At 40.8% G+C, this 27,839-nt stretch overlaps 1 protein-coding gene across 1 annotated transcript; it reads right to left on the reverse strand.

Annotated features, from left to right (window-relative positions):
* On the reverse strand, positions 1 to 27,161 carry EPDR1 (ependymin related 1). Its single transcript, XM_015854213.2, has 3 exons — positions 26,897 to 27,161; positions 5,290 to 5,498; positions 1 to 2,319 (listed from the first exon to the last, which is right to left on the reverse strand). Exons 1-3 carry the CDS (start codon positions 27,127 to 27,129, stop codon positions 2,129 to 2,131), a joined length of 633 nt encoding a protein of 210 aa, XP_015709699.1. The 5' UTR covers positions 27,130 to 27,161; the 3' UTR covers positions 1 to 2,128.
* Between the last annotated feature and the right edge of the window lie 678 nt (positions 27,162 to 27,839).

Genomic DNA, 27,839 nt, shown 5'->3' on the forward strand with positions numbered 1-27,839 from the left:
TTCATGTTTGCAGGCCAGATTTATTGTATTTTCCAGACTCCAGCAAGAAACACATATTAAGAAATACATATTAATCACTGCCCTAATGAAAACAATATGCAGTTAGCATTTAGGTTGTCACATACAAAAGGTAAGTACAGACTAAATGCATCCTAAATTTAAGGAACCCCACACCTTTTTTCCTCAGTGAAATGGTCATATCTGAGGCAAAAACACAATGAATTATCTACATTTTAGTGTATATGCTTTTGTCAGACATAAGGCTAAGTAAAATTCCATTGTGACCACAACTGTGAAAAGAAAACAACCACTGAACCACTTGCCTGTGTACTAAAAGCTATGAGCGTATGAAGCAATGCAAGCCTGGCCAGCATCTCTCTTCCAGATAGTGGAAGCCTTTGGTTTTGGTCATGATATGATAATATTGGCCAGTAAATTATGCATCCTATTTATGTAAGACTTCCTATCACTGTCAAATTTGATCATTTCTCTTCACTAAAAGGTACCCTAGAAAAGCAAACTGTCTGTGGTTGGGGAAGAGTCCAACAGACGCTAAGGAAGCGACAGAACCTGACAGCTTTGCCAAAACCACACCAAACCTCCCAGAATCGCTGTTTTCAGCCAGACGAATAAACTACTACCTGATAACATGTAACATGACAGGACCTGGCTTTAAATATATTTGCAAATAATAAATAAAATGTCGAGGAATAAGCTAACTATTTTCATTTGGTAAAAGCTTGAAACCCTTTCACCATTCCGCAGCTTTGAGGGCCTGATGGTACATGCAGATTTGGTTTATCTTTTTTTTTTTTTTAAAGTAAAATATTTGCATTTCTTGCACTTTTCTAGTTATTTATTTCCCTTACCAAAACTTTTTCTCTGCCCACCAGAAAAAGATGTCAAGATGGCAAGGTTTGAAACGCTAACTAAACAACAAAGATGGCAGGCATCAATGGAGTAAGTGCAAAAGAAAGCAAGATTGTCACTTTTGCTTATATCTCAGTGCCTTCCAACCTGACCACATATGAGGCACCTAAAACTTCCTTCTCCCTCTGATTCCTCCTCCCATCTTCCCATACGTGTCATGCAACTTGGTCTTTCACAATACCTGGATTGCCAGGCACTATCTGAATCCTGATTTAGCCTACTTATATATCAAGAACAGGTTTTTATTCCACATCTACCTGGAAGTATAGTGGTGTTTCCATACTTTTTGAGGAAAGACTCCTGAAGATAGTTACAAAACATTAAAGCCTCTTAGAGTGCAGTACCTCTTCATCTCTTTGCATAGGATAAAACTAGTATTGCCTTGAAAGTGCTAAAGTAAAATATGACCAAAAAAAACCCAAAACAAACAAACAAAAAAGGTCTCATTGCCCTATTAGAATATTTCACTCAAAGTATAGCAAATGCAAGAAAACTCTGGCTTACTTTTTTGAGGTGTCCCTCTCTCCCCTTACTTTCATGCCCTTTTCCCAAGAAACGGAGAAGATTTTGCATGTTGGTGAGCACTACATGAATAGAACTACTCCTGTTTCTTTGCAGAAAGGAACACAAGTCAGCTCAAACATTAGACTGCTGCCTTTCTGAAGGGCAGTAAGAAAAAAGCAAAAGCAAAACAAAACAAAACCAAGTGAATGAATTTCCATGCTTTTAATGCACATTGTCTTACACGGAATATTTTTTGGTCAGGGATGATGAGGTCTTGCCCAGGACATTTCCACTCAAGTCTCCAGAAGTAACAACAACAAAATCTAGCTTTTCCTACATTATATTACCATTATTGCCATCTGCTTATGCTTTGTCTTCTTGAAAAAATAAATAACAAAACCTTTGCAAAAGGAAAATCAGCCACAGCTTAAATAAATAATATCTATAAATATTATCTTAGTGGTAACTATATAGTACTTCAACTGCATCACTGAACAGATTAATGCGATGAAAGAGATCTTTTGTGTTGCATACTTTACTCGGTTAAATGTTTATGTTCTCTTTCAAGAGAAAACTTACAATTCCCAAAAGAGTAACAATAAGCTTGAAAAATCAGGTTAGACGTCAGCAGTTGACTATTAATAACTATTCTCCTGGCTAATATTTGTTTGCCCGGGGCAGCCAGTGTCCATAATCAGCATTCATCTTTCATCCTCCTTGGCTGGGCTGTCTGGCAGGTGCTGGGTGGGGTGAACACCGAGGGGTCGGCAATACCAAGCTTTAGATCAAAAAAGCGAGTGGAGGTTGTCACGCTGTAGTTCTTCGTATATGTTTCCTGCACTGGGTAACAGTCCTTGACTGTGTAAACACCAACCCAAGATTCCACTGAAAGAAAGCAGAAATTTGACTAATTTAGATGACAAGCATGAAGGAATGTGTTACACTTACAGCACAGCAGCCACCCCTCAAGCAAAACCTATAGGTTGGGACTACCCGTACTCATTTATGGGGCCCTATCTTTCTGATAGCCTTAACGAAGAATTTACACCAAGAAGAGCCACAAATTGGTACTGATTTAGAAACCATGGTGATCTTAATCCTGAACATTTCAGTGTCTAGCACATTTTGAACTATGATACAATCTTGGCATTGGTATGTTGCCTCTCAAGTGCACCTCTTCTGAAAGAGTTCCAAATTTAGTTTGTTTTGCAGAAATCTGTTTTCTTCCCATCATTCATGCTACTGTCATGGCAGCACTTACTCTACTCACCAATGATAGCCCTGTAATGCTCAGGGAGTTGTCTTCTCAGAAGGCGAATGCCTTCAACTTGGGTAGCGCAGGGACATACCACCTTACACTCTGGACTTAACAAGTTGAAAGGGGTGATTACTGAAAACTTGTCCATTTCACGTTGTTGGACCTCAACACAGTCTTAGGCAGTAGTTCCCACAACTGTATGAAGTATCCCTTCGTGTCCCTTCCCGTGCATATTTCTGCACTGACCTACACAACTAATTGCTTGTCTTCTGCTGTGATGGGGACTTTACACCAGAACTGACATCCCTAATGTCCTGTCTTCACAGCCTTTAGTTATCTAAAATGTTAACCGCCATTCTTATACTGACGACACTCACATCTTTGATTTAAATAAATATCACTTTGCTTCATTTTTTTTTTTGCATCTTACTGTCTCAAGCACAGAATGTTTGTCTCCAAAGAAGAGGAATATTCCAGATACAATTCCTCTTTCACCTCTCTCTTAACTTAATCCATCTGTTTACCAATATCTCTTCATAAAATCACTATAGTGATCACTTTTATTTTTTGTAATTCCACTTAAACATTTCTACTGGGTCACTCATTACTTCTAGACTATATTTAATGCTGATCTCTTCCATGTATGTGATGCAGCAAGCCTGTCATTTTTCCTTAACTTCAGTTTAATTCCATGACATGCTTATCTCAAGAGTCATTCTGTCACTCTCTTCTACCCCCGTCCCCTGTTATCACCTCTACTTCTACTCAGACATTAGTACAATCAAAGCAGTTTCCGTCGAACACCATGCACTTTTAAAAGCCTCAACTTTAAATTTATTTTATTAATGCACCCCTTCTGTGATCTCTCTTTAATCCTTCCATCATACACCACTCGATCCAATTACTTCACGTGCTTCAGATCTCTTCATAGCAGAAAGCCATGAGGTTACAACGTGCCTCCTCTGAATACCATCTGTATAAAATCTTTTCCAGTCTCAAGGAGGTTTATTTTCTCTCACTCGGCAGCAATCAAACACTTATTTTCTGTTCCTCCAGTATTGTTTCATATGCTGTACCACAACAGCATTATTGGAAACAGAAAAGCACCGAGACAAAATGCACGTACAGTAACTAAAAAAAAGGGTGGCAAACCAAGCAGTATTTGAACACACCTCTCCAGGACATTGTAATATACCAAGAATGTCTTAATTTGAGAGAGTTTGCTTTTTAGTATCCAGAAATGGAAGATTCTTTTCCTCAGCAAGGAATTTTGAATGAGAAAATAAAGCAACATATAATGCTACCAAGGTATTCTGCATCACCACTGAAACCTTCACAATTTTAACAGCATTCTACTTTCTGGAATCCATCCAGTATTATCTGAAAGGTGAGCTAGTAGACAAACTTAAGACATTATTTCTTCAGAATGATCATACAGCAAAGCACTGGAAATTTGAAATACTACAGGATAAAAATCACACATCATTAACTGAAGGTATCAGGATATTAAGTTCCATAAAAGCTCACAAAATACTGGATCTGAAAAACAAAATTCTTGGAGTGAGTGATAACTTGTCACTTGTAGAATACCAGAAGATACATCGACACAGTTACAGAGGTCTAATGATTGTACCCTTCATTTTATTTCTACTTTTATTCAAAAAATATATATTTTCCTCTGGCTCAATGCTCAGATTCCTCATCAGCCCATATATTTTGGTGGCTATAACCTAAGGTATTGCAGTAGGTGAATAACGCCATAAATTTCATGGGGTTTTAAAATTATTTTTATAGTTGTCTGGGTCATCGCTAAACCACAGACAAAATTGAATCCAGTGTGCTAATAAACTGCTTTGTATTGAAAACTAACATACTGTACTTTGGAAAATTCTGCTTTCTTTATGATGCAGGTGTTTAATTGCCAAATGCAGAACTAAGCCTTGGGAGCAGACATTTCTTACTAGTGTTGTGCGTAACAAAACTTAGGTGTGTACTAACAATATCCACTGCTGCACAGCCATGTGTTCTATGACATTTGATACTAGTGTGTAGATACACATTGACAACTGCTTTGTTTCTACTATATCTTTAAGTGAAGACATGCTACTTTGCGTTCCCAGTTATGAAGTTCGCTCCAAAAGTGCGACTACGCTGCAAAACAATTGTTTTGTATCTGAGAGTTTGCTTTATCAAACAGTATTGTGCTCTTTGTATCTGTTGTAGTTGTCATGGAAATAAATAGGAGGCACTACTTTCCGAGTGACCTACATATACTACTGTTATTCTATAGATCAATTTTGCATTCAGGCTGCTGGATTCAGGCCTAAAATGATGCTGTTCTATGCCAAAATCTGAATGATACAGAATAAAATACAAATAAATCCCTCAGGCATATTTGATTCTGCAGAGATACAAAATATTTTCTTAATAAAATGCACTGATAATAAAACAATATGCTGTACAGGGGAGATATTTATTGTGTCTTCCTGCAAACTTTATGGAAACATGGAAGGCTGAGGTGAAACATGAACAATTTTATTTTCCCCCAGGTAACAGATGATCATTATTATGAAGATTAAACAAAAGCATGCACGTACATTTCCTGGCTGGTTTTCTGTCAGACCATTCCTGTACCATAATTTGATCCCCAGGTCCCCCGATGTAGTACTGATCTTCGAATGTTGAATTGGCAGGGATATCATATGGATCCCATGGCTCAGTCAGAGCAATCTTCGAGCAGAGCTTTGTAACTTGCTCAATCTGAAACATCACTGCATCTTTATAGAGCAGTATATACTCAAAGAATCTGAAACAAACAAAAACAACAATTAATGTTGATATCCTTCTGTACTAAACAAGGAGCACCGTCAATTAACTAAACTCGCCCTTGATTTCTCAGTCCAAGACCATTTTCACTTGCTTTTAACTCTGCCAAACTTTGAGAAAGACTAACCAGTTCGGCTGAAACTTCCCATGCTGAAAGTTTGTCTCGGCCGACTCTTTCCAAAATAAATAAATCAGGCTGAACTGGCTCAGCCATTTCTGAGAACAACAGAACAACTTTTCTGAGAACAACCAAGAGAAAAAAACATGTTGTTATTACTAGTTTTTGCTTTGTTTTTTAATAACTTTCATTAAAACGCTTCTAGTGCCTCCATGTTTTGGAGGAAAAACTGGAGGGTTGGCAGGAGAGAAGTTTTCATAAAAAGTTGCCCATACTTGGCAAAGTTATAAACCTCCTGAAAAACTTGTTTGCATAGACTGAATAGATTCAGCTCCCCATGAATGTAGCAGAGCCTTTCTTTGAGCTGATTAGACGTGGTAATTGCCACTCTCCAAGATGCTCCTCCATGGAAATCCATGTAGTTTAGTGAGACATGCTGGTGAAGCATGAATAGATGGTCCCAAATGCAGGTCTGAGGAGCTCTTCCTCCTCCTGGCAAAATTTAACTCTGAGATTTATCAGATCCAAGGAAATAGTGACAGCAGAAAGGAGGGAAAAAAAAGAGGCAGACATACGAGAAGGTGTAGAGATCAGTGAGCTGGAGAGGCCAGAAGGTGAGGTCAACAAAATGAGTAGTTAATAAGGATTTAAAATTGATCTTCTGTATTTAGAGTAAGAGCTGACAAAGCTCCACTCTCAGGGTAGGTAACAAACCTCTTCATGGACATTTTCATGTAGCCCATACTTACAGAAGTTGCTTCCACCACAGATGGTGGACTTTACCTATGAAAAGAAGGTCATGGTCATCTGACAGAGTTGAAATTATTGCAAATATCAGCTGATTTTGAATAAACAACCAAAAATTCCAGGGGCCTAACTTCTCTGATGTGCTTAGCATTATCAATCACATGACATGTTGTTCAAAGCGCAATTTAGAGCATCCTCATGAGAGCTCTGCACCTTTGGCAAAGCAGAGTTGGAATCCAAACTCTAAACTACCCAGAGTTTAGAGAACTGTGAATTCATAAGTAGGATCATCCCATGAATTTCTCAGCTCAAGTATTTGGCTACAGTGTACAGTCACTTGGTTACTCTAGGGAAAAGAGGGGGACAGGATTAACTGCCTCATACAGCTTCACCTTGTTCATTGTAATAGTGTCTTCTTCCACTTGTGATTCCTTGTCCCCGTCTTTTCAGAGGGATTTGAAGTTTACATAACACAGAGCTGACATCAAAATAATTAAAATGTTAATGGTACTATTCAACCATATTAGATAGGAGTCACTTCATCCACTCCTGACACAAAAATCACTTGAAGGCTGCATTATGGGAAGTATATAACAGAATCATTGAATGGTTTAGTTTGGAAAGGACCTGTAAGATCATCTGGTTCCAACCTCCCTGCTGTAAGCAGAGACATCTCCCTGAATTTCTTCCAAATACCCAGTCTAAATCTACCGTCTTCCAATTTAAAACCATCATCTCCCCTTGTCATGTCACTACATGCCCTTATAAAACATCCCAGGGGTGGTGCTCCAGCCCTCTGATCATCAGCAATGCTGAAAAAGCATCTTAGCAACATTCTGAAGCATCATTTCTTGTGATTCTTTTAGATCACTTAAGCAGCTGTGTGTGGAAACACAGGCAAGCTAAATGGCGTTAGCCAAACTGAGCAGCAATGAAGAAAATAAGTGAACAAAGTTGGCATGAGGTAAGCTAGGGCATATCACTCACACCCAATGCTGCACATGAAAAGTAGCTTATTCAGCTTTCTGTGAGGAAGTAAGTCACCAGGCACGTTAACAAGATTCACACAGAGGATGACTGCATATTAGCTTCCCTGTGGTAAACCATTCTCCTGCCTAAATCTTAATAAAATATTCCTGTTTCTGTGATAACTACGACCGAAAGCTTGTATTAGCCCAAGCTCATCTGCCATTATCTTAGTCAAAGCTGCAGAGCTGTGATGATCTATTGATGAATCACTTAGTTCCTCATATAAATCCAAGCCTGTTTTCAAATAACCACATCAGTAACTTTTGCCTCATACCCAGACCAGAGAATACAGTCACAAGAAAACCAACATACACTTACTGTTGTTTGTAACCAGCCTCTAATGTCTCAACCACTGTTCAGCTGACTGCCCAGCCACTTTCAGGAGACTAACAATACCTGAGATATCTGAGTGATAATACAGTTATTTTGTGAAATAACAAAAACTATACACTAATTAAGTCATATAAACTATTGGGAATAAAGTGTATACGCTTTCATTTCTTTTTTCCTTTAAAACCTTGATTAATACTTATTTCCCACAGCAATTTTATTTTGCATTATTAACAATACTTTTTTTCATGATTTCTGTTTCTCCGTTGTTTCTTTCATAAATATTTCATGGAAGAAGTATCTTCTGTTCTATAAATTAAAACCCAAGAGTTGACATCCTTGCACAAGGGACACATGCCACGATCTTTACTCAAATGAAACAGTAGTTCAAACCTCAGTCAAGCAAACGCATGCATTTAATTTCTAGCACGTAAATAGTCACTGTGACTTCAGTAAGGTGATCTAAATAACTGCAGAAGGTCACGATCCAGAGAAGTCAGCTTCCTTGACTCTGCCTTCTATATGCGGATGGCAATGTGTGCATTACAAAACAGTCACAATGAAAACAAGAATCTGAAAAACGCAAACAAATGGAGCACATCACTAAACATGTCTGTAGCATACATTCTGCAGAGCAACAGGCTCCACCACCCACATTTTTGCTTCCTGGAGAGGCAGAGGGGAACAACTGTGGCACAAATACCAAAGACATGACTTGATGCACTACTGGCATGACCAGCAGCACACAGACAAGATGAGAACCAAAGAGTGTGGCTTTACTCATGTGAATAAGGATAAGCAGGTGAACTTATCAATACTGTCACTAATCAACTTTGATGTACCGCACATCTAAATTTTGAACAGAACTGCTCATATGTGTGTCCTGAAAGCGGCGAGCACAGAAACACAAGTTTGCCCAGGATCTAAGCTTAACCGCACAAGAAAGGTGAAGGGTTAAGCTGTTGTTTTATAAAGGGAACCATTCGCCAGCCAAAATTAATAGTAAAATGTGTGGATATAAAAATTACAATCTAGCATATTTTAAAACAAAATATTTAAAAATCATTTCCTCTTTTTTTTCTGTGACAGCCAAGTCCTAAATGTACTGCCTCTATTTGCTTTAGGTGCTTGAGGTTTGTTTCACTGGCTGCTTCAAGGGAAGCACAGAATCCTGAAAATAAGGCTTGGCAAAAAAACACAGAGGAGGAAATTATTTTTAATTAGTTGTGTGTTTTGTTTTATTTTCCTGAAGAAGTAACATATTTGTAGGCTGTGCCCACTCCTTATTTTATTTTTATAACAATTTCATTCCTTAAACTTTAATTTCAAGAAAGCCGTAACCCCCTCATATGGCACAGTCAGGCAGATTTGCAGAAGTTACTTGGATAAGTTACTGTATTTGTCCAACTGAGATTATTTCCTTTCTTTCCTGTCCTATTCTGTACTACTCTATCCTACGCCTCACACCCTTTGTACACTATGTGCCTAATGGGACTCTCTCGCTGTTCTTAATGTTCCCTTTGTCTGGGCCTGAAAATGGATACATTCCATGACATAAAGACATACATGTTTCTTGCTCCCATACACTACATGATTTCTTAACACCGGACCACATCTTATGCAAACAATCCCACTGACTGCTAAAAGTAGGTGGGATACACACTGTGCTCAGTATCCTGCTCTCCTTGGGAAGAGACCAACGAGTTTATCTAAGTACCTGTATTCTGAGTGGATCACTGAACTGCACATTATGAACGCAATCCAAAACAATAAATTCACCTTACAGTGTTACTGAGAAAAAAGTCATGAGGCTCAAAACCACGCTACCTGCTTTGCTTTGTGTCCTGCCACAAAGGTGCCATGGCACCCTGGTGTCAGTGCTGAAGCACATCAGGTAGCGTTCACCACTCCCATGATTCACTTCTACACCTCCGTATGCAGCTCCCAGCTTTCTAGCTCCCTAGAAAGAAGCAGCAGCCTATTGGCCTTTATATGATCTAAGGGAACAGAAGCACTGGCAGCAGCAATGCCAAGGCCTATGGGATGCACTGAAACACTTCAGACAGGGTTATTTGCTAAAGAGAAACAAAATAGAGGTTTGCAGCTGAGATGGGGTGAAAGAAATTCCTTGTGCTTGAAATTTGGCTCTGTATCATTCTGCTATGTGCCTTTGGACAAGCAGCTTACAGTATGGAAGCCCTGAGATTCCGTTCTTGTTATTTGATTTTGGTTGCAGTAACACCAGACAGTCACTAATCAGAGACCAGGAACCTCTAGTGTTAGGCTCTGTATTAACAAAGAACAAAAACTCAGCTCCTGTCCCCCAAAACAATAGAACAATGGTTCTCATAAAACAGACTTTCCTTTCCTGCAAAGACATATGGGGTCTTATGTGTCCAGGATTTTAACCTGCTGACTCACTTCTCCCAGCTGCAGCTATTGTATCCCTAAAACTTCCACTCACATCGGTCAGAGTACTCAGTAATTATTATAAAGCAATTGAAAGAAATAAAAGCAAAATGTTATGTATTATTTGTATCAGAACTATTGTATTGCTCAGCAGGGAGCACCATTTGATATTTAAGATATCAAGTAGATCCTTCTGCAATTATTCCAAAGCTAACTTTGCCTTACTGTTTGAGATTAACCGAAAGCTTGGAACATCTGTCTGCCATTGTAGTATTATTTCATTCTTTGCCAGCTCTGTTTGTAAAAGGGCATTATTCAACACTGTGAAAGAAGTCAGAAACATTTCTAACTAGAAGAAATCCTACGAAAACCACTCCAAACAAATCCTTTGTTCTTCTGCACACACACAGGTACCTCTGGAATTTTAGAGTTATCTGATACCCTTTTGATAACATAGCCCGTAAAATTATCATATCAGTACCAGACTTGTTATTGAGGAAAGATGTACTAAGTGAATGGGGACCTCTACTAGAAAGATAACTACAAAATCTCATCTCACCTTCTCAGATTAAGAACATTTCCAAGGGAGCAAAGCTACTATGCAGACATTCAGACAGTTGATAAACACTCTTCAGGTCAAGAACTTTAATCTGCTTTTGGAAAGCTCCAGATATCTCATTTCAAAACTGAGAAGCATTCGTTTCTCAGTATATTTCTGGGAACTCCTTTCCTCTTTCCCACGAAGTTTCGGTAATTTCAGTCTTGTGTTTTTCTTTTGGTGTATCAGACCTCAAGAACAACAGTAATTTACCATATTTGATCTCACATGTTTGGCAGCGATGCTGGACTATGGTATATTGTACAAATATAGTATTTTGCAAATACATGTGACAGCAAACGTAATCTGATACTGTGAAGATGCAGTATTTTTTAGACTGACTTAAATCATTCACAGATTGTAAAGACCCTTTTTTTTTATTGTCAAGATGACCAAGCCCTCTGTATCAGGTATCTAACTAGCATGGTATGTGAGGAACTCTGCCAGCATTACCAGTTTCTGAAGCAGAGAGAATCAGGCAGGTTAAATCCTATTAATGTTGAAGTTCATTTAGTGAGAAAGTCGTAAAAATAGGAAACAAAAGCTGGAAAGTCAGAGCTTCATTAACTAAAGGATTACATATTTCGTTGACTTTAATTACAAAATTCAGTAAAAATAATGCAATTCCTTATTCTTTCAATTGATTTGTTTTGTTTTGTTTTCTTTCCATAAATTAGATTAGTTAGTTGGCAAATAGTAAGGGAAATTAAGTTATTCAGCAAAAATGCTCTTTCCCCTGCTGCCTCTTTTTGGCTAATTGACATTCCGTAATAAACAACCTGATCCATCAAGTGGCACCCTCGAGTACAACGCATTCCAACTTAAGTCAAAATCCAGGAAAACAATGAAGCATTGTTTTTAAGGGAGCTGTGTTTTTCAAGGGGCTAAAATATGTGCTGCCCTCAATAGAAAGCACTTCCAAATCTCCATAAGTAATGGTATACTCGTGAACTGGAGCCCCTCAGTAGACAACAGCATAGCTCAAAACTTTAGGATTGAAAGATGCAGTCAGAATACCATAATGCTTTCCAATGAATCAGTAGAATCATCTCCTAGGGAACACTGTATATCCTAGTAGAGCCATATAATATCAAATATGCTTGAGGTCAGAGATTATTTTCTTGTTCTGGGTTTGTAAAGAGGCTAGTGAGGTCTTGCTGCGCTGAACAGGTTAATGATAATAAAGTTTACTTGGAAGTCATGGCAGAGCTTAGAGAAGATCCAAAAAGAGTGATCAAGGCCAGGACTCTCATCTCAATATATATTAAAGACCTCAGAAAGCACAGAATGGCAAGGAGGGAAATGACAAAGGCACATTACTATTTGTTTATTCATTATGCTTTTCATTCTCTTTGCATTACATACAGAAGGGAAGTAAATAATTCAATTGAAGGAACAGATGCTAAAAACTGAGACCAAAATGTTCTTTTGAGCATGCAATTATATTAAGGCACTCTCTGATCTTGGAAAAACACAAAATAAAAAAGTAAGCAGAAATTTAACATCTGGAGATAGCCAGAAAAACGATGTTTACAATAATTTAGAGTAATTCCCAAAAGAAAAAGGATACAGGAAAGACATACCTGTGTTCCTGTTTTTAATACTTCTTGTAACTGCGAGATTTATCTGGAGTTATCACACTTGCCTCTGAATCAGGCTCAGAGAAAGCATATTAATTTGGATTTTAGCTCTGCACCTATAGGATAGTATTTATTTCACACAGAAGAAAGATGTAACAGAATAAGGTCCATAATCACAAATAATAAACAATCTCCCCCTTGAAGACATTTAGTTTTGAATAAAAGAATAATGAAAAATAAACACCTCTGCAGCTAAGAATGGGCATGGCGCCTTCATATGTACATGGATCTTAACTTCCACATACAAGCAGAAAAGGATCTTCAGATACTACGAGAAGGGAACACATGAAACCCAAGAGAGCTGTTTCTCTTCACATAGATTGTAAATTCCATCACCCACATACTTGGCCAGTTAGTTGCTCTTCAGTATGAACTCCTGTATAAAAATAATAAAGACGTTTGAAGAACAGATTGCCCTTTACAACAGATAGTGTGTAGGTCTCTCTTCTAATAGAGCAAACTCTTACTTCATGGTGGAACATTCTCTGGAAAAACTTGTGAGGATGTTCACTTGTACCAGATTACTTCCCCAAGATGTCATGATTTCCATCTTCCATCTGCAATGATTTCCTTAAAAGGGATGATTCAGGCCTTTCAGATATCTGTCCAATGTAAAAAAATTTAAAAAAAGTAAAAAATAAAAGCACTATATCTATTTTCAAGGGATTTTGGAAGTCAGGCCGGCTAGGATAATCAGACAACACAGTTTGAAAGTTAAGTACAGTTTAGCTTTCTAACATTTTTATCCAAAGATCTGAGTATAGTTTATTTTTAAATAAAATTTGTGGAAGATGGAGATTCACTTCACTGAAAATAAGTGCAACCTGAAGTTCTGGCACTGCACTTCATTCTCCCTCCCCACCTCCAACATAAAAATAACTTCATTGTGTTTCATCCATAATTCTTTCTGAGGGCCTTTTTCCTTCAACAGCTATAAGTCAAAGCTAATACTGTTTGCTGAGCACATAAATTAGTGACTGGATCCAAACACAAAGAGTTGCGTGCATGAAAAGTCCATGTGAAGTTAACTAAAAGTGTGGAAAATAAAAGAATTATGAAAAAGAATGTCTGAATGAGAGAAAACACAGAATTACAGACAAATATTAATAGCTATAAAGCAAATAACACTTTGAACACATATCTGATGATCTGATGTACAACAAATGGTGATGATTTAGAAAGGTTAGTTTACAGTTCTGTGTCAATTAGAAGTACCTTCACTTCAGACAGAGAAGGACAACGTGGCTTAACAGGAACAGATTTAAGGCTGAGGAATGACACACGTAAGCAGGAAGACTGAGCAGAGTACAGCCCTGACTATAGGGAACATATCGTGATTAGGAGGTTAAAAGCAGAGGATTGAAACCCCCATGTACTTGTTGAGTAGCGTCTTAGATTTACCCATTCTTCTGTCCACATCTCCCTAAGCACATAAATATAATGAAGAAAGTTCTAATTCACAAATCACTTCATTATGGTATAAGAAAACAGCTAAAAGCTTTCAGCATCATTACTGAGAAGCCATTTAAAATGGAAATACCTCCCTCCTCCAAAACAGATCCATCCCATGCCTGGTTTTGGTTATTACTGTTTTTTTGGTTTTTGTTTTTTGTTTTTTTATGAAAACTGCACTTCACCAATGAAACAGTTAGAAAGAGCCTCAAGTACATTAAAAAAGATCAGATTTATCCAGATCATCTTGATCGAATGGAATGTACATTAAAAATTTATAATCAGCATCACCATGTGCAAACTGTTAAAAAGGACAAGGACTACACAGAGCCACAAAGATAAAAAGTGGAATAACTGCTTGGTCAGTAGCTTTGAACAAAAGCATCTGTGAGTCCTGTAGATGACGGACTAAAGATAAATCAGGATATAGACCTGTTGCCAAAAAGTAAATCGCATTCTTAGGCCTATTAGCAGCAGCATCAGATGCAAGACACAGGAGGACATTTATTAGCCCTGATGAGGTCAGAGTGGTAATGCTCCTTGTTTTGGATGCCATGTAAGGGAACAGACAAACAGACTGGATTTGGTCCAGGGAACAGCAGGAACAATGTGATGTTTAAAGAAGATGACCTGCGGAGAAACTAGGCGTGTTTAGTCTACAAAATCAAGACCACAGTATGCCATGGTAAGCTTGCTCAGTGCATAATAAGAAGTTAAGAGTTGAGATATTCTGTATGTGCAGGTGTTGCAAAGAACAGGTTTCTCTCTCTGTTGCAAATTTTATGAGGAGTGTTAAGAAAAGCAGGAGTCAGAGACATCCCAAATAAGGCTTTCCTTCTCCATTAACAAGGAACAGGTTTTATGGCAACTCAGAGACCTTCTCAGCCTTATGTGCAGGTGATCTTAGAATACTGATGGCTGCTCCTTCTTCTGGTAACAGGCAAATTTCATCACTAAGTTCTGATATTGTCAGTTGTATGACTGACTTGGATCCTCCACACTGCTACCTATCCAGAAATACTCAACAAACTTAAGTGAAAATTTGCTGAGTCTTCCCAAAAGCAGTGGTACTGATTGCCGATCCTCTCTGCTGGGTCTCTGCAGAGGGTAGAGCTTCCATTCTTATTTAATGGGGAGCCTGGGGATTGGAAGGATAGTGACAGCTCAGATAGTCATAGAATCCCGGAATGGTTTGATTTGGAAAGGACCTTAATTTACTCGTAAGCAATATCCATGATGCACTGCAAGAAACAAACAGTGAACCAGCGGCCACAAAAGCATTCAGAGGTAGACACATGTAAGGGCCTGATTTGTTTTATACTATCAATCTTAAGCTTCCTTAAACCAGTATCCTATGCAAATGGTATTTAGGGACAACAGAAGGGAAATGGGTTTATGTAAAAAAAAACCAACAAAAAAATACCCCAACAAAACAACATAATGAGCTACCTTTAAATGTAATGCTGTAAATGCTACAGCAATGAAACTGTTGCAGCACTGAAAATGACAACCTACCATTGTTCTCTACACAGACAGGGCTCAAGATGTTCTAAAATCACCTGGATTGCAAATATATAAATTTTGAATAGGTGAACGTACATTTGAAAACCCTTCTCTTCAAACTGTTGAGTACTTGCTTGAGGGCACTCACCAGCATACTGATAGAGAATCTGCAGTTTATCTGTCAGTTCATCACAGAAACAACAGTTCCCGAAGACAAAGCAATCAGCTAAAGTAAGAGCAGCTAAGAATACATTCTTAAGAAAGCCTATAGCCATTTTAATTGTATTAAAAACCTACCATATTTATTTTTCATTCAAGGGGAGTACTAAGAACCAACAGCATAAAGGACAAGACCTGTAAATAATATCGGTATAAATATACAGAGCTGGCACAGCTGAAAGTTTTCCATGACTCAGGGAAAGGTCACTAGACATATTGAACATGTTTAGACTACTCATGCTGAGTAAAACATGACAGAAATAGGTTTACCATTTAGCATCTGACACGAATACACACTAAAGTCTTTAGCAAACAGGTATGTCTGCCTCGTTTTGAGGTGTCTTCCCAACATATAGCCCAGCATCATACGTATGATATTATACTGGCAGGGAGCCACAGTTTTCTTTGAGCTACATAAAAACAAATTTCCTTTACCTCTACAGCTTTAATAAATACTGTTATAAAATAATTCCTGTTTTAAAAATACAGATAACTGTGTTCTCTATATGGTGTTAATATCGTTGATGGACTTGGGGAGGGACAGACCTTCTTCAGCAGCAAACAGAGAAGCAGAGGATAACGATACAGGTGGCTTTCTATGCCAACAAAGCCCAGTGCTGGTATTGTCTGCCCTCAGCCTTCCAAATTGCAGGTGTATCACAAGGCAGAATGAACATGGTGGCATCCAGTCTGCTAAGATCAGCTGCAATAAAGCTTAATCTATACATGAACAGCTCAGGCTAATAACAACTTAAGCAAAATTTTGGCTATGTATTTGATGCTTGTTCAGATATTACATGCACTTCTCAGCAAACATCCTACATATGCTGTTCTCCTGACATTTTCTAAAACGCAAAAGCTATCAATGGATTTTCACAGCCCAAAACTGCACTCAAATCTTTTGCAGGATAAATCACCAAGAGCAGACTGCTTATAAATGGGGCTGCGAATTGCCATCAGCAGATCATTCATTAGGCCAATGAGGAAGAGAATACTGGAAATCTGAAGAATATTTCCATGGTAAAAGAAATAACCCAGAGGACACTGAACATACCGAACAATGTTTGTAGTTACTATTGCTACAGTACATAAGCATCTCAGTTACAGTATCTACCCCGCAGAGACATACGTGCTTTTTAAGTGTTTTTTTTCCACTCTTTCAGAAGAACATTCAGTGAACTAAGTTGTGTTTCAGACACATGCTGGGATTCCAAACACCAATACATGATGAGATCCTCTCAGCTGACCCACTACTAAGCAGACGTGGCACCAACACTTGGTGGTGCCTCAACTAGCAGTTTGTGCCTTCCTTCCACCGTGTGCCACTTGGACCTTGCTTGACTATGGTAAACAGTGGGTACCCTGAACATGATGAATTACATCCAATACTGCCTCCATCTCTGTGAAAATGTTTTCTACTCCAGAAATGAGAGTACTTTACAGTAAGGATTTATAACTTAAAATACCTTGTGTAAGAGGTATCTTTGTGAAAATCTCTACACTTAAAAGTTCTGTGACAAACCAAAATAGTGAGAAAATTCAAAGAAATCTACAGAGAATCATAATCCAGATGCTTATGCTTGGTTTTGGAGACAGGCAGCCCATGAGAGTAAGTTAATAAGATAGCAAGTCTTCCCTCTTCTGCTACACTGAGGTACTTTGATGTTGCATCACTCTTCAAGAAAAAAGGGGAATAAATAAACTCAAGGCATGCCTCCTCTCTCCTGCCCTTGTCTCCTTTCACTGTCCCCTATGATTTTTTCCTCCATAACAAGTAGAGTAGCTATCATACCTCCACACTTTATCAAGCACCTTACCCAGTCTTCACTCTTTCCTGAGAAAGGCAAGGTAACAAACTGGCCTCACTTTGCAGATTCTTCTGTGTTTATGTGTACAGGTATTTGACATGATAAGTAGAGGCTTCCTAGTCCCCAGATGCCACCACAGACAAGAATAAAGATATGAGATTCCTGTACAGAAGATGCAGGCCAAGAAATCTGGATCTAATAATGCAGTGATACATTAATTTGGAAACTAATTGTAGTAAGAATTCCTCATCCTGTATGGAACTCCATTTTCCAAATAATAAACATCCTCTGAGAATTACCATAACTGCATAGCATGGATAAACTTTCCAGTGCTGGCTGCCTAACAGTATGGTAGAATCATAAGTTTCCTGGCAAAAAAAAAAAAAAAAAAGTATCTGAATATGATAAAACCACAGTTGCAAACAGTTATAGGAGATACTGAAAGAATAAAAAATGAGACCTTATTTTGCTGCACTCACTGCATTAACTCTGTGAACCACACAACTCTTTAGAGTCTTTAGCACTGCCAGGAACAAAACTGCTCTGAAAACTAGGGGAAAACCCAGGCGTCCCCTCTCAGAAGCATTCACTTCTGAAACAACAAGGTATCCATGCAGACAGACTACTTAAAGAGAACAGGCTGCCGGAGAAGCTGTGGATGCTACAGCCCTGGAGGTATTCAAGACTAGGTTGTATGGGGCACTGAGCAGCCTGGTGTAGGGGGAGACAGGGAGTTGGAACTGGATGAAACTTTAAAGTTTCATAGCAAATTCATGTTTAGGAATACTTCTACCTGTTGAATCACCTGATTTTCAGATAAGTAGTAACATTTCCCTCAACTCCCAAAAAGAAATGACGGGAGGAGCACAAACTGCTTGCTAAGCATGACAGTATCGGATCTAACAGATATGGACAACATCAGAGACTGAAACCCTACTGTAAGGGTTTTTTCATTGTGATCTCACAACATTTCTGCTCTGTAACTGGAATAAGAACAGAGCAGGACAAAAGCAGAGATTCTTCTCCTTTATCCCACTGCTAAATAGTACCATTCTGCAGTAGTGGTTTGAGGGAGCTTTCTTTTTTACCTCAATAAGCCTCTGGATACATAATACATGTAGAAAATAAAATATCCAGTAAGCTTGTAGCATTACCTTCCAGCTCAGAAGGACAATGAAATTTAATGAACTTAATGAATATTTTACATTAAAAGTCAATTTCAATTGCAACAAAGCTAGATGAAAACTGCTGCACTGTGTTAGAACTTCTGAAGATCCAAAAGATGGCAGCAATCAAGGTGACCACCACTCTTCCATAGTTCCAAAAGCTTGGCTTTCTTATGTATCCTGTAGCCTTTAGGCTATTTGGGGACACAAGGGTTGGACCAAACATTTACGCAGTTCCACACGTATTTCTATTAAGTTCTGAAACTCATTTTTATTTAAAGACATATCTAGAGAGCTCCAGATTTAGACTGGTTTGGTATCTGAGTATACTAATAGTATCTAATAACCCAGATCTTCTTAATTGCTAGTCTCCCAGTTTTTTTTCTCACAAATAAGAAATTATTACTGAAAGATTATTAAATTCTGAATTGCTTTATATGCAAGTAAAGCATGTTAAACACATGTAGTGTGGCATCCTTGCACCTTAATGGTGACTTCTACATTACTTTTCCAGTACAGTAGTGCCAGAAAACCATGAAAGCAGCATGGAGTTATTGAGTTGGGAGTACCTCTGGGCTGGATTTGTCCCACAAAATACACTCTAGACCATGCTAGAATGTCAGGGTAAATTTAATTTCATAAGAAATGAAAGGGATAAAATAGGCTTTCGTGGAATGAACAGCTATGTAGATCCCGAAGCATGTGAAATCTTAATAGCCAATGATTGAAAAATTGTAATGACTACAGTGTGAGTACTGTACAAAAAGAAAGTGTCTGCCAAATTCATGTTCTGATGCCAGAAATTCAGAAAGTCATGAGAATCAGAAAACAAAACCTAAAATAGCAGAAATATGCCCATTGCTAAGCTACAGGAGCAAGTCTTACTGACCATATGAATACAGGTAATTAAAGTCTCAAGAGCAAAAACAAGAATTGCAAGAATTACTATTACCTTGCTCAGTTTTTGTGGCACAAGAGGGACAGAATGCCAGATATGTGCATATAACCTTCAAAAATGATTAAATTGATTCTCAAATAAATGCTTTTCAAGGATCTACATTTACAAAAAATGAAAACAAGTTCAGATGGAAACAAGGGATTCTTTCTTGGTACCACTTGTCACAAATTATTTTTTTGGACGAGGACAGTTATGCTGCTGTTGGAAACTCCTAATTTGCTCCTGCATATGAAAGTATAACTGGTACCAATTCTGGCAGGCAATACACTGCTGTACACAAGGATTGTCTCACATGTTGAGCCTTCTGTTCTTTCAAACACAGGAAAGAACCCCTGGCAGAAAACCCTGTGCTTGACCTGTGGCTCTCAGGTATCAGAAAGCAACCACACTACTGGGAAAACAGCCATGGGAGGACAAAGTTTCCTATGGAACCTAAACTCTCCTCTCAACATACATGCATCTCCCTCAGGACCTTAAAAACGCAGCAGTAAACAAAAACAACTGAAATAAACAGGTCAGCTTGGCAGTGGTGAGGAGAAGTTTCACTGCCCAGTGTTACACTCAGGTTATGCAATGTTGTGCAGGCACAATGCTCCTTATTCTACGGGAGCCAGAATGTTGCACAATGTGGCTCTGTTCCACAAACACTTCACACCTCCCCAGCACGTCAGGCACTATACCATACCTTAAATACACCCCGAAGAAAATAATTTCCCCTTCCAGTAAAGAAGAGCAACAGGTAAAAATACCTTAAGAGAGAACATGGCAAGCTGCAGGCATGGGATTCCTTGCAAATCAAGCTGAAGGTCATCTGAAGAAGGCTGTGGAATTGACCAGCATGAGGGTGAGAAGCTAGAGAGGAGATTCTCTCCTCTGATCCTTACATTGATTTGATGCAGAAGAACTTAGCTTGAGAAGAGAACTCCGTCCTTAATATAAAAGTAAAAAACCTATCAGGCCCCAAGTATTAATTACAGTTAGATCCCAGAGTTTCTAACCTGTTTTCTATCATGCTCATTACGAATAACAGCATAAACTGCTACCATTCCTCTGACTTGTCTGTAAAAACACCCTCCAGATGAAAAACCTGCCTTATGCACTTAGAAAATGGACTGTTGATTTGTGACATTGACTGTTGATATGTGAAACATATCAGTTCTCCAGCTGGAGCCAAAGATTCTCAAAGGTTCTCATACATGAACAAATCAATAGCAATGCTAAACAATCACAACTACAATCACAACTACAGCGTGAATATCAAGTTTGTTGGCACACAAATGGATTGCAAAGTGAAATGTGGGGAAGATTTAAAAACAAGAAAAGTAAAAAAAGTAAAAAAAAAAAAAAAGGAGAAAAAGGAGAAAGCATTTTGTATTGTATTAAAACATCCTGCCTCCTCCCCTGAGCACTTCCTCTCCTCTAACTGGCAATCACCTACCAAAACTTATCCTTGGAAGCTCTGGCAGAGGCAAAGTGTGGACCAGATTCAGAGGCACAGATTTTATCACCATATCTTCCAAATCCACTCAGATGACACAAAACTGAAAGCTGTGCACCACAGTTACACCATTGCTGTCATCAACTGGACTCAAGATTGAATGATGGTTTCATTGTTGGCAGTGGGGATCAACCTCAGGAATTGAGGCTGAGTTTGAATCGGAAACAGAGAGATTTCTATTTATCTCCCATCCCCCATACATTACAAATGCACATCTAATGTAAAGCTCTGGGATGTGATCCTTGTGCTAAAGGTGAAGCTCTCATTGACTTCACTAAGCTTGCAGCTCTGCATAACAAAAGTAAGCAAGAAGTCAGGAGATCTTTTGCCCACTAACCCAAACTCTTCAGCTTTTCAGTGTCTCTTAGATTGCAGCTGTCATAGTCAAAACCCTTCTCTTTTTTAAGGATATACATTTCCACTCTACATGGAAGATAAACTATCAAACCAAAATATTCAGTGTGTTGTAGGGTCCTACAGCTCTAAATTCACAGAAGCAGTAGTAGCTCCTACAACCTGCACCCGGGACCGTGCACTGTCCACACCATACTGCAGCCAATTCCCTCACACAGTTTTTAACTTTTTGGTCCTTCTACATAAAGGAGACTGAGATCCTTAATTTGAGCAGATTACAATCAAAGAACTAATGTAGTAACTGGTGTTGCAACTAAGTGTCCTTTGGATGCTTTTATCCCTCTGATTTCTCCAAAGGCAATTTACAGGTTTTTATCAGCTCACAACAGTGCAAGAACTTCCATAAATTCGAAGGTTATGATTTATCCTTCAAAGAAGATGCTTTTTCTTGGGAGAACAGGTGTGATGTTGCAAGTCATGCCATCTGATTACATCAGGCCTCAAACTGAATGGAGCTCAAAGTAATACAATGAATACAAAGATTTCTTTCACTGTGTTGGTTTAGCTGTGTGGTCATGCCATCAGTTGTCTGTGTGCTGTCTGTGAGCAAATGATGAACCTGATTTTCTCTCTCTCTGTTCATTTGCACTCAACTCTACAAAAAAAAATCAAGTCCCTGAATCTAAATACAACAGGGATTTATCTTGTGAAAACTCTGCTCTCCTGCTTCAAGTTTCAGAAATACGTGTATATAATATCCTCGACCACATGTCCAATACAACAAAAGAAGCCAAAAGTTTTAATGTCCTGGACACTCCAAACACGCTTTATTTTGTGGAGTTCAAACAGACAAGAGTGATACGATACAAGGAAGGATGCACCCCCTCCTCTAACTTTAAAGAGTTCAGATGAATAATAAGGATGTAGGCAACATGTGCTAGTATCAACAGCAGTATTGTGCCAGGGGCTATCATTTAACAGTGGTTTTTAGAGAAATAAAACCTCATGATGAGAAACTGTTTTTTTTAAGAACATCCAGTCAACCGTATTTGTTACTGCTAGGTGGCAACAACCCCACTGAATGTTCGGCAGTGCACGGTTTCTAAACACACTGACCAGAATCCTGGCCAATTATCAGTTTGGGATCACAGGACATTGCCTAGATGCATTTTCTTTCCAGTTTTAAAGGGTTCTGGATCCTGGGTTTCAGTTTGTTTTTTGCAGCTGGTGTTGGTGGAGTGTTTTGGTAGTACAGAGGAGAAATAAGGGTTTTGAGAATACTACGCTACACCAAATGCACCAGCACAAGCAGTGGAATTGCTTTATTCAAACTCTTTCCCTTGGTTTTTCTTCTTACACAACTCTGGCAAAGATGTTACAGTCCAAGGAACTAATCAAAAGCATAAAACAGAAGACAGCAAAACCACTGCTAAGGCAACAACCCATCACTTCCTCTGATACAGTCTGCTCGTTTCTCAGCATTGCAGCTCAACATCTGAAGACGTTCAACCTTCACCTCCAAATGGTGCTTTCATCTCTTCCCACTCAGAACAACTGCAACAGTGAATAACAGGGCTGAGAACACTGGGAACTTAGAAAATGGTTTTTGCCTCTCATCAACAGAAGTAGCCACGCTGCTATTTGTACCCATCACCAGCAGTGGGCACCTGGAAGAATTTGGAATCCATGGGACAACAGGAAACTTAGGTTTGAGTATCTTCCCTTAGCACTTATCCTCAAAAGCAGCTTACATACACAGCAGCTTATGAAGTATTTCAGATCCCAAGAATGCACATTAGATATAGAGAAACTGCTGAAATCTCAGTTCTTTGTTCCACTGCAAATTAAGGGTCTCATAAGTCTGCACACTCCATATATGTAATCTTAAAAAATGGGGTTTGGGTTCCCAAGTCCCTTGGCCAATTTTGAAAGTTTTACCCATGACCATATTTCATTCCCCTAAACTTTAAGCTGCAGAAACCACTCCCAAAACCAAGTCTGGGAAACAAATTTGCAGTCGCTTGGCGTAGGTCAATACTTAGCCTGTTGAGTCACCATAATGACCACAGAACGGATGGATTATATGATTTTAATAGGTCAGACACCACTGTTTTTTCCTTTACAATCACATATCCTAAAGCAACTAAGGGTTAGTTTGAGATAAGTCAGACACACGTTCCCACATGCTGTTTAGTTTGAAAAGTTACCACCTTTTCTCCAGAAAGATGCTCTTACATTTGCACCTGATCAGATGGTGCTTCTCTCCAGTCAAGGACAGGATTGGCACATGCATGCTAACAGCCTGCAGGAACAAAGGATGTATTTCTCCACATACAGCCCTGTCACACCCGTGTTGTACTTGTAGCTTCTGCAGCCAAGCAAGTCAGTGCTATTTAAACTGTGCTTGCCTTTTGCAACTACCTTAGAAACTAAAGATACCACCACGCAGCTCTGTTTTTAAACAAATACTTATACCTGTGGTCTGTGGTTAAAAGATATCTGCAGAAGAATTAATTGTCTTCCTTCAAGTGATTTGCTGACGACATGGAAAAATGCTCATCCCCTCTACATTTTTTATATGCCAAACTGTGTCTCCTCTGAAAATCACTCTGCAAAAAGCAGTATGGAAGCTAAGGGTGAAACACTCTGAATACAGCATGCAACAGCTCAATCTTCAAACAATACCGGTGTGTTTTTTGGCTCTGTCCCCACCTCATGCCTTCTCTTCATCCTAACTGAGCACCAATCCTTGTGAGTGGCTTCAGTAGGGCCAAGATGTAAATGTCCTGCTCTGTTTCTCCAAGAAGATGAAGGATGATGCATGATGTGTGATGTTCTAGAAGAATGGAACTAGCCACAAGTCTGTGAGTGGGGTTTGAGGTTTAGACCTTGGTAGTGGCAGGATTTAATGCAGTGAGGGCACATTCAAATCTGAACCCACGGTGAGACCTCAGCTTACAACAAAGCAAACACCTGACACCCAATAGCAAAGCTGTGCTGAGATCACCACCTGCTCTGTGTTCAGTGATCATGGTCCACAAAGGGCTGGACAGGAGCAAGGTGCAATTCACACACAGAGGGAAATAACTCTAAACAGGGGACAATAAAGAGTTAAAAATCACTGTATGTTCAACAGGTACCATGACACAGCTCCACCTAAGGGCTTCAGGGAACCATTCCAAGGACACTCATGTCACATTAATGGAAAACTCCGTTGGCATTACCTCTTCAAAGTGGCAATTTCTACTCATTAAAAATCTCCTTCTGTTTTCTTATTTCCTAATATCAGTTGGCTGCTCAACAAAGTGCAAAAAGACTGTCCATGCCCTCCTTGCCCTCAAATTTCATCCTAAAGGCGGAAGATACAGTAGGACAAGGCACACTGGGGAAAGTGTAAGGTGAACAGTGAGATGCAGGGTGTAGTTTAGGCTGGATCTGTAAAAAAAGTTAAAAAGAAAGTTTAGTAATGATTCCTGCTGGAACAGGTTCTCCAAAAACCTCAGCCTCAGATCATAATTGGTAGTTAATTAAGCTCCAAGGAGCAACACACGCAGTCAATAGCACTACCCACAGGAACACCAATAAGCTGAAACAACCATACAATGGCCATTCAGGCCGCCTGAGACCAGATGAGAGAGGACACCCTCTATCTGCTCAGCAATGGGATGCTGGGTACTCAAGAGACAACTGGAGGGCAAAGAAGTGAAGTTAAGGAAGCACTGATGGGCTCTTCATCTTATGGTTACATTTCAAGAGTTTAACCAGAACACAGGGTTGAAGTAGGTATGAAAATGCCGCAAAGCAAATGACATGAATTTGAAACATACATCTACATGGAAAACTGAAGTTTTTAGGTTTTCTGGTGGTTAGGAGCCTGCAAACCACTTGACAGAGGCAAATCTTTGTTTGCCTGATCAACCCCGGTGTCTCCAACAGAGCTGTGTGTGATTGTGGCCCAAATTTCTAAGATTCAGAAAACACTGCATAGATTTTTGGTCTTTGGCCAGTCTTGATTATTGCATCTTGTAGGAGTAAATGTAGCTGTGAGCAGTCATAGTGAAATTTCCCCGGGGACAAAGAAAGCACTATTTTTCTTGATGCTTTTGTAGTCACTGCCTCAGTGTAATTCTCCTTTTCTTGCCAACATCAAAGCAGAGTGGGAGAGAAGTTATTCCTCCAAAGGCAAGATAAATCCTCCCAACTCTAGCTTCTGAAGGCTTTGACTTATGACTCACAGTGTCCGATGTGAACTGAAGCTGTGCTCTCAGCCCTAGATTCAACCCAACACACGCTAAAATCAATGGGAGCCTTTCCACTGACTGAAGGAAGCAGGGTCACACCCTGAGCAGACGAGAGCCACGCTCCTAACAAAACCACCCTCTGCTTTTGGATGGCAGAAAGTGCAGCGGGTCTCAGAATGGTGGGGATGCCTGAGGTCAGGGATTGTCTGCAATGATAAACCAATGCAGGCAAAAATGAGTGGCCAGCACACCTGTCTGCACTGACCCTGTGCTAGCACTATCAGCCCAGACAAAACAGAGTCCAGAGCAAATATTTGTCAAAAACGTAATGACAGCGGATCTTGGCAGAGGTCAAAATCTGGCCCTGAGTGGAAAATGTAAAATAATTAGTCCATCTTCAAATGAAGTCTTCAAATAAAACAAACACAGGCCTAAAGAAATGAGCTCAGTGCAGCTCAGAAGCTAGAAAACACTTGCATCAGGCTTTGCAGAGAAGCTTTATGCTTGTTGAATGCGCAGGTCAACCCAAGACTCCTGAAAGAAGGGGTGCAGAAGTATGGACAGTGTCAGAGTGCATTGTACATCAGCAGAAAAACACTGAATGTGTCATGTTGGTAAGGAATTGATTATAGGCAGGAAGAAGCCAGAAGCAAAACCAAACAGTGATCTTTTCAAGGTTGGATGATACAGCAATTTTGGGTTGCTTTGCACCTTGGCTTATTCCCAAGCTGATGCAGTTATCTGAATAACTTTGGGTGGGAGAGGCAGTGTGGCAGCCCCGTGGGCTGGTACATGTCTGCGTGGTGACTGAGGGACCTGCACACAGGGACTGATTACAGTTTCCGTGGCTCCAGGCTGAGGAGACACAGGCCCTCCTGCAGGCTGCTCCTTCCTGCACTGATCTTCCACCCAACCAAGAAACCAATGCTAACAACAGGGAGGTCCTGCGGGGCCAGGCAGCCTGTGCAGTGTGTGCGAGCACTGAGCACAGGTACCGACTGTATGATCAACCGTGTGCCGCATTCGCGTTTGGAGGAATGGGGAACAGCAGGGAGAAGGTGACTCAAGCTCATTTCTCCTAGCTCTAACGGGAGATTATTTTTCACATCACACCGTGCATTTGGGGCTGGGGGCGCTCAGTACGGCTAAGAGTAGGACGCAGCACTGGGGGCTGCACGCACCCACACACACACGGAGCGCGGCCGCCTCCTGCCAGCCCCTTCCCTCCCTGCCCCCGTGACAAGCCGCCCCCCGCAGCCCCGCCTCCCTCGCCTCGGTGGGACCCCGGCCCCTTCCCCCGCCACCTACTTCTTGCAGGGGATGAGCGCCTTCCTCTCCTCCAAGATGCGGAGGCGCTGGTTGAGGCCGTCGTAAGAGACGGCGGCCCGCGTGTTGCGGCCCGTGCCGTGCTCGTAGCGCACGCTGCGCCCTTCCCACTGCCCCGGCGCCCGGCACGGCTCGGCCCCCGCCCCGCCGCGCAGCAGCAGCAGCCCGCCCAGCAGCAGCAGCGGCAGCGGCAGCCCGCCCGCCGGCAGCGCCATGCTCCGAGCCGCACTGCGAACCGCCGACAGAACGGAGGGGGCGGCTGAGGGAAGGAGGGGCGGGGGCGGCCCGCCCCCAGCACAACCCGCATGGCTTGCGCCGGCAGCGCGCTGCGTGCGCCGTGTGTGCCCTGCACCGCACAGACGCAAAATGTCGCCTCGGGATCCTGCCGGTGGGCACCGTGTATCCCCTCACACACACACACACAACATGTCGCCCGGTGCCGCCAGCGGGGGTTACACGGGCACGGGGGGGTTGCTGCGTGGAGAGAACGGGCTGCTTCCCCACAGGCGCTGTCACAAAGCTCCCACTGCCCTCCCCGGGGCGCTCCGGCCCGCCGGACTCCGTGGGGGAACGTGGGCAGCGGAACGTCCCGCCGGGCTCGGGGCATGGCAGGGCCGGGCCAGGGTTCCCCTGCATGCGCTAAGAGAGGGGCGTATGGAGAAGGGACACACCGAGGGGTTCCCCTTCGCAGTTGGCGACTGCTGAGGGGTTTGTGGCTGAGGAGAACAACGGGCACCGAGCGATCCCCTGCGCGCCCTTCGCCTCCTCCCGTCCGCACCGAAACTTTCCGCTGTGGGACGGCATGAAGGGAGCGCAGGGCTCAGCCCGCAGGGGACGGGAGCGTGTGCGTTTGTTTGGGTCCGCTCCCCCCCCTTCCACGTCCAGGAAGGCGTCGCACGGCTGAGAGGGGCGCGGTGATGTCGGC

This window comes from Coturnix japonica, chromosome 2 (genome assembly GCF_001577835.2).
Source record: "Coturnix japonica isolate 7356 chromosome 2, Coturnix japonica 2.1, whole genome shotgun sequence".
Lineage (NCBI taxonomy): Eukaryota > Metazoa > Chordata > Aves > Galliformes > Phasianidae > Coturnix > Coturnix japonica.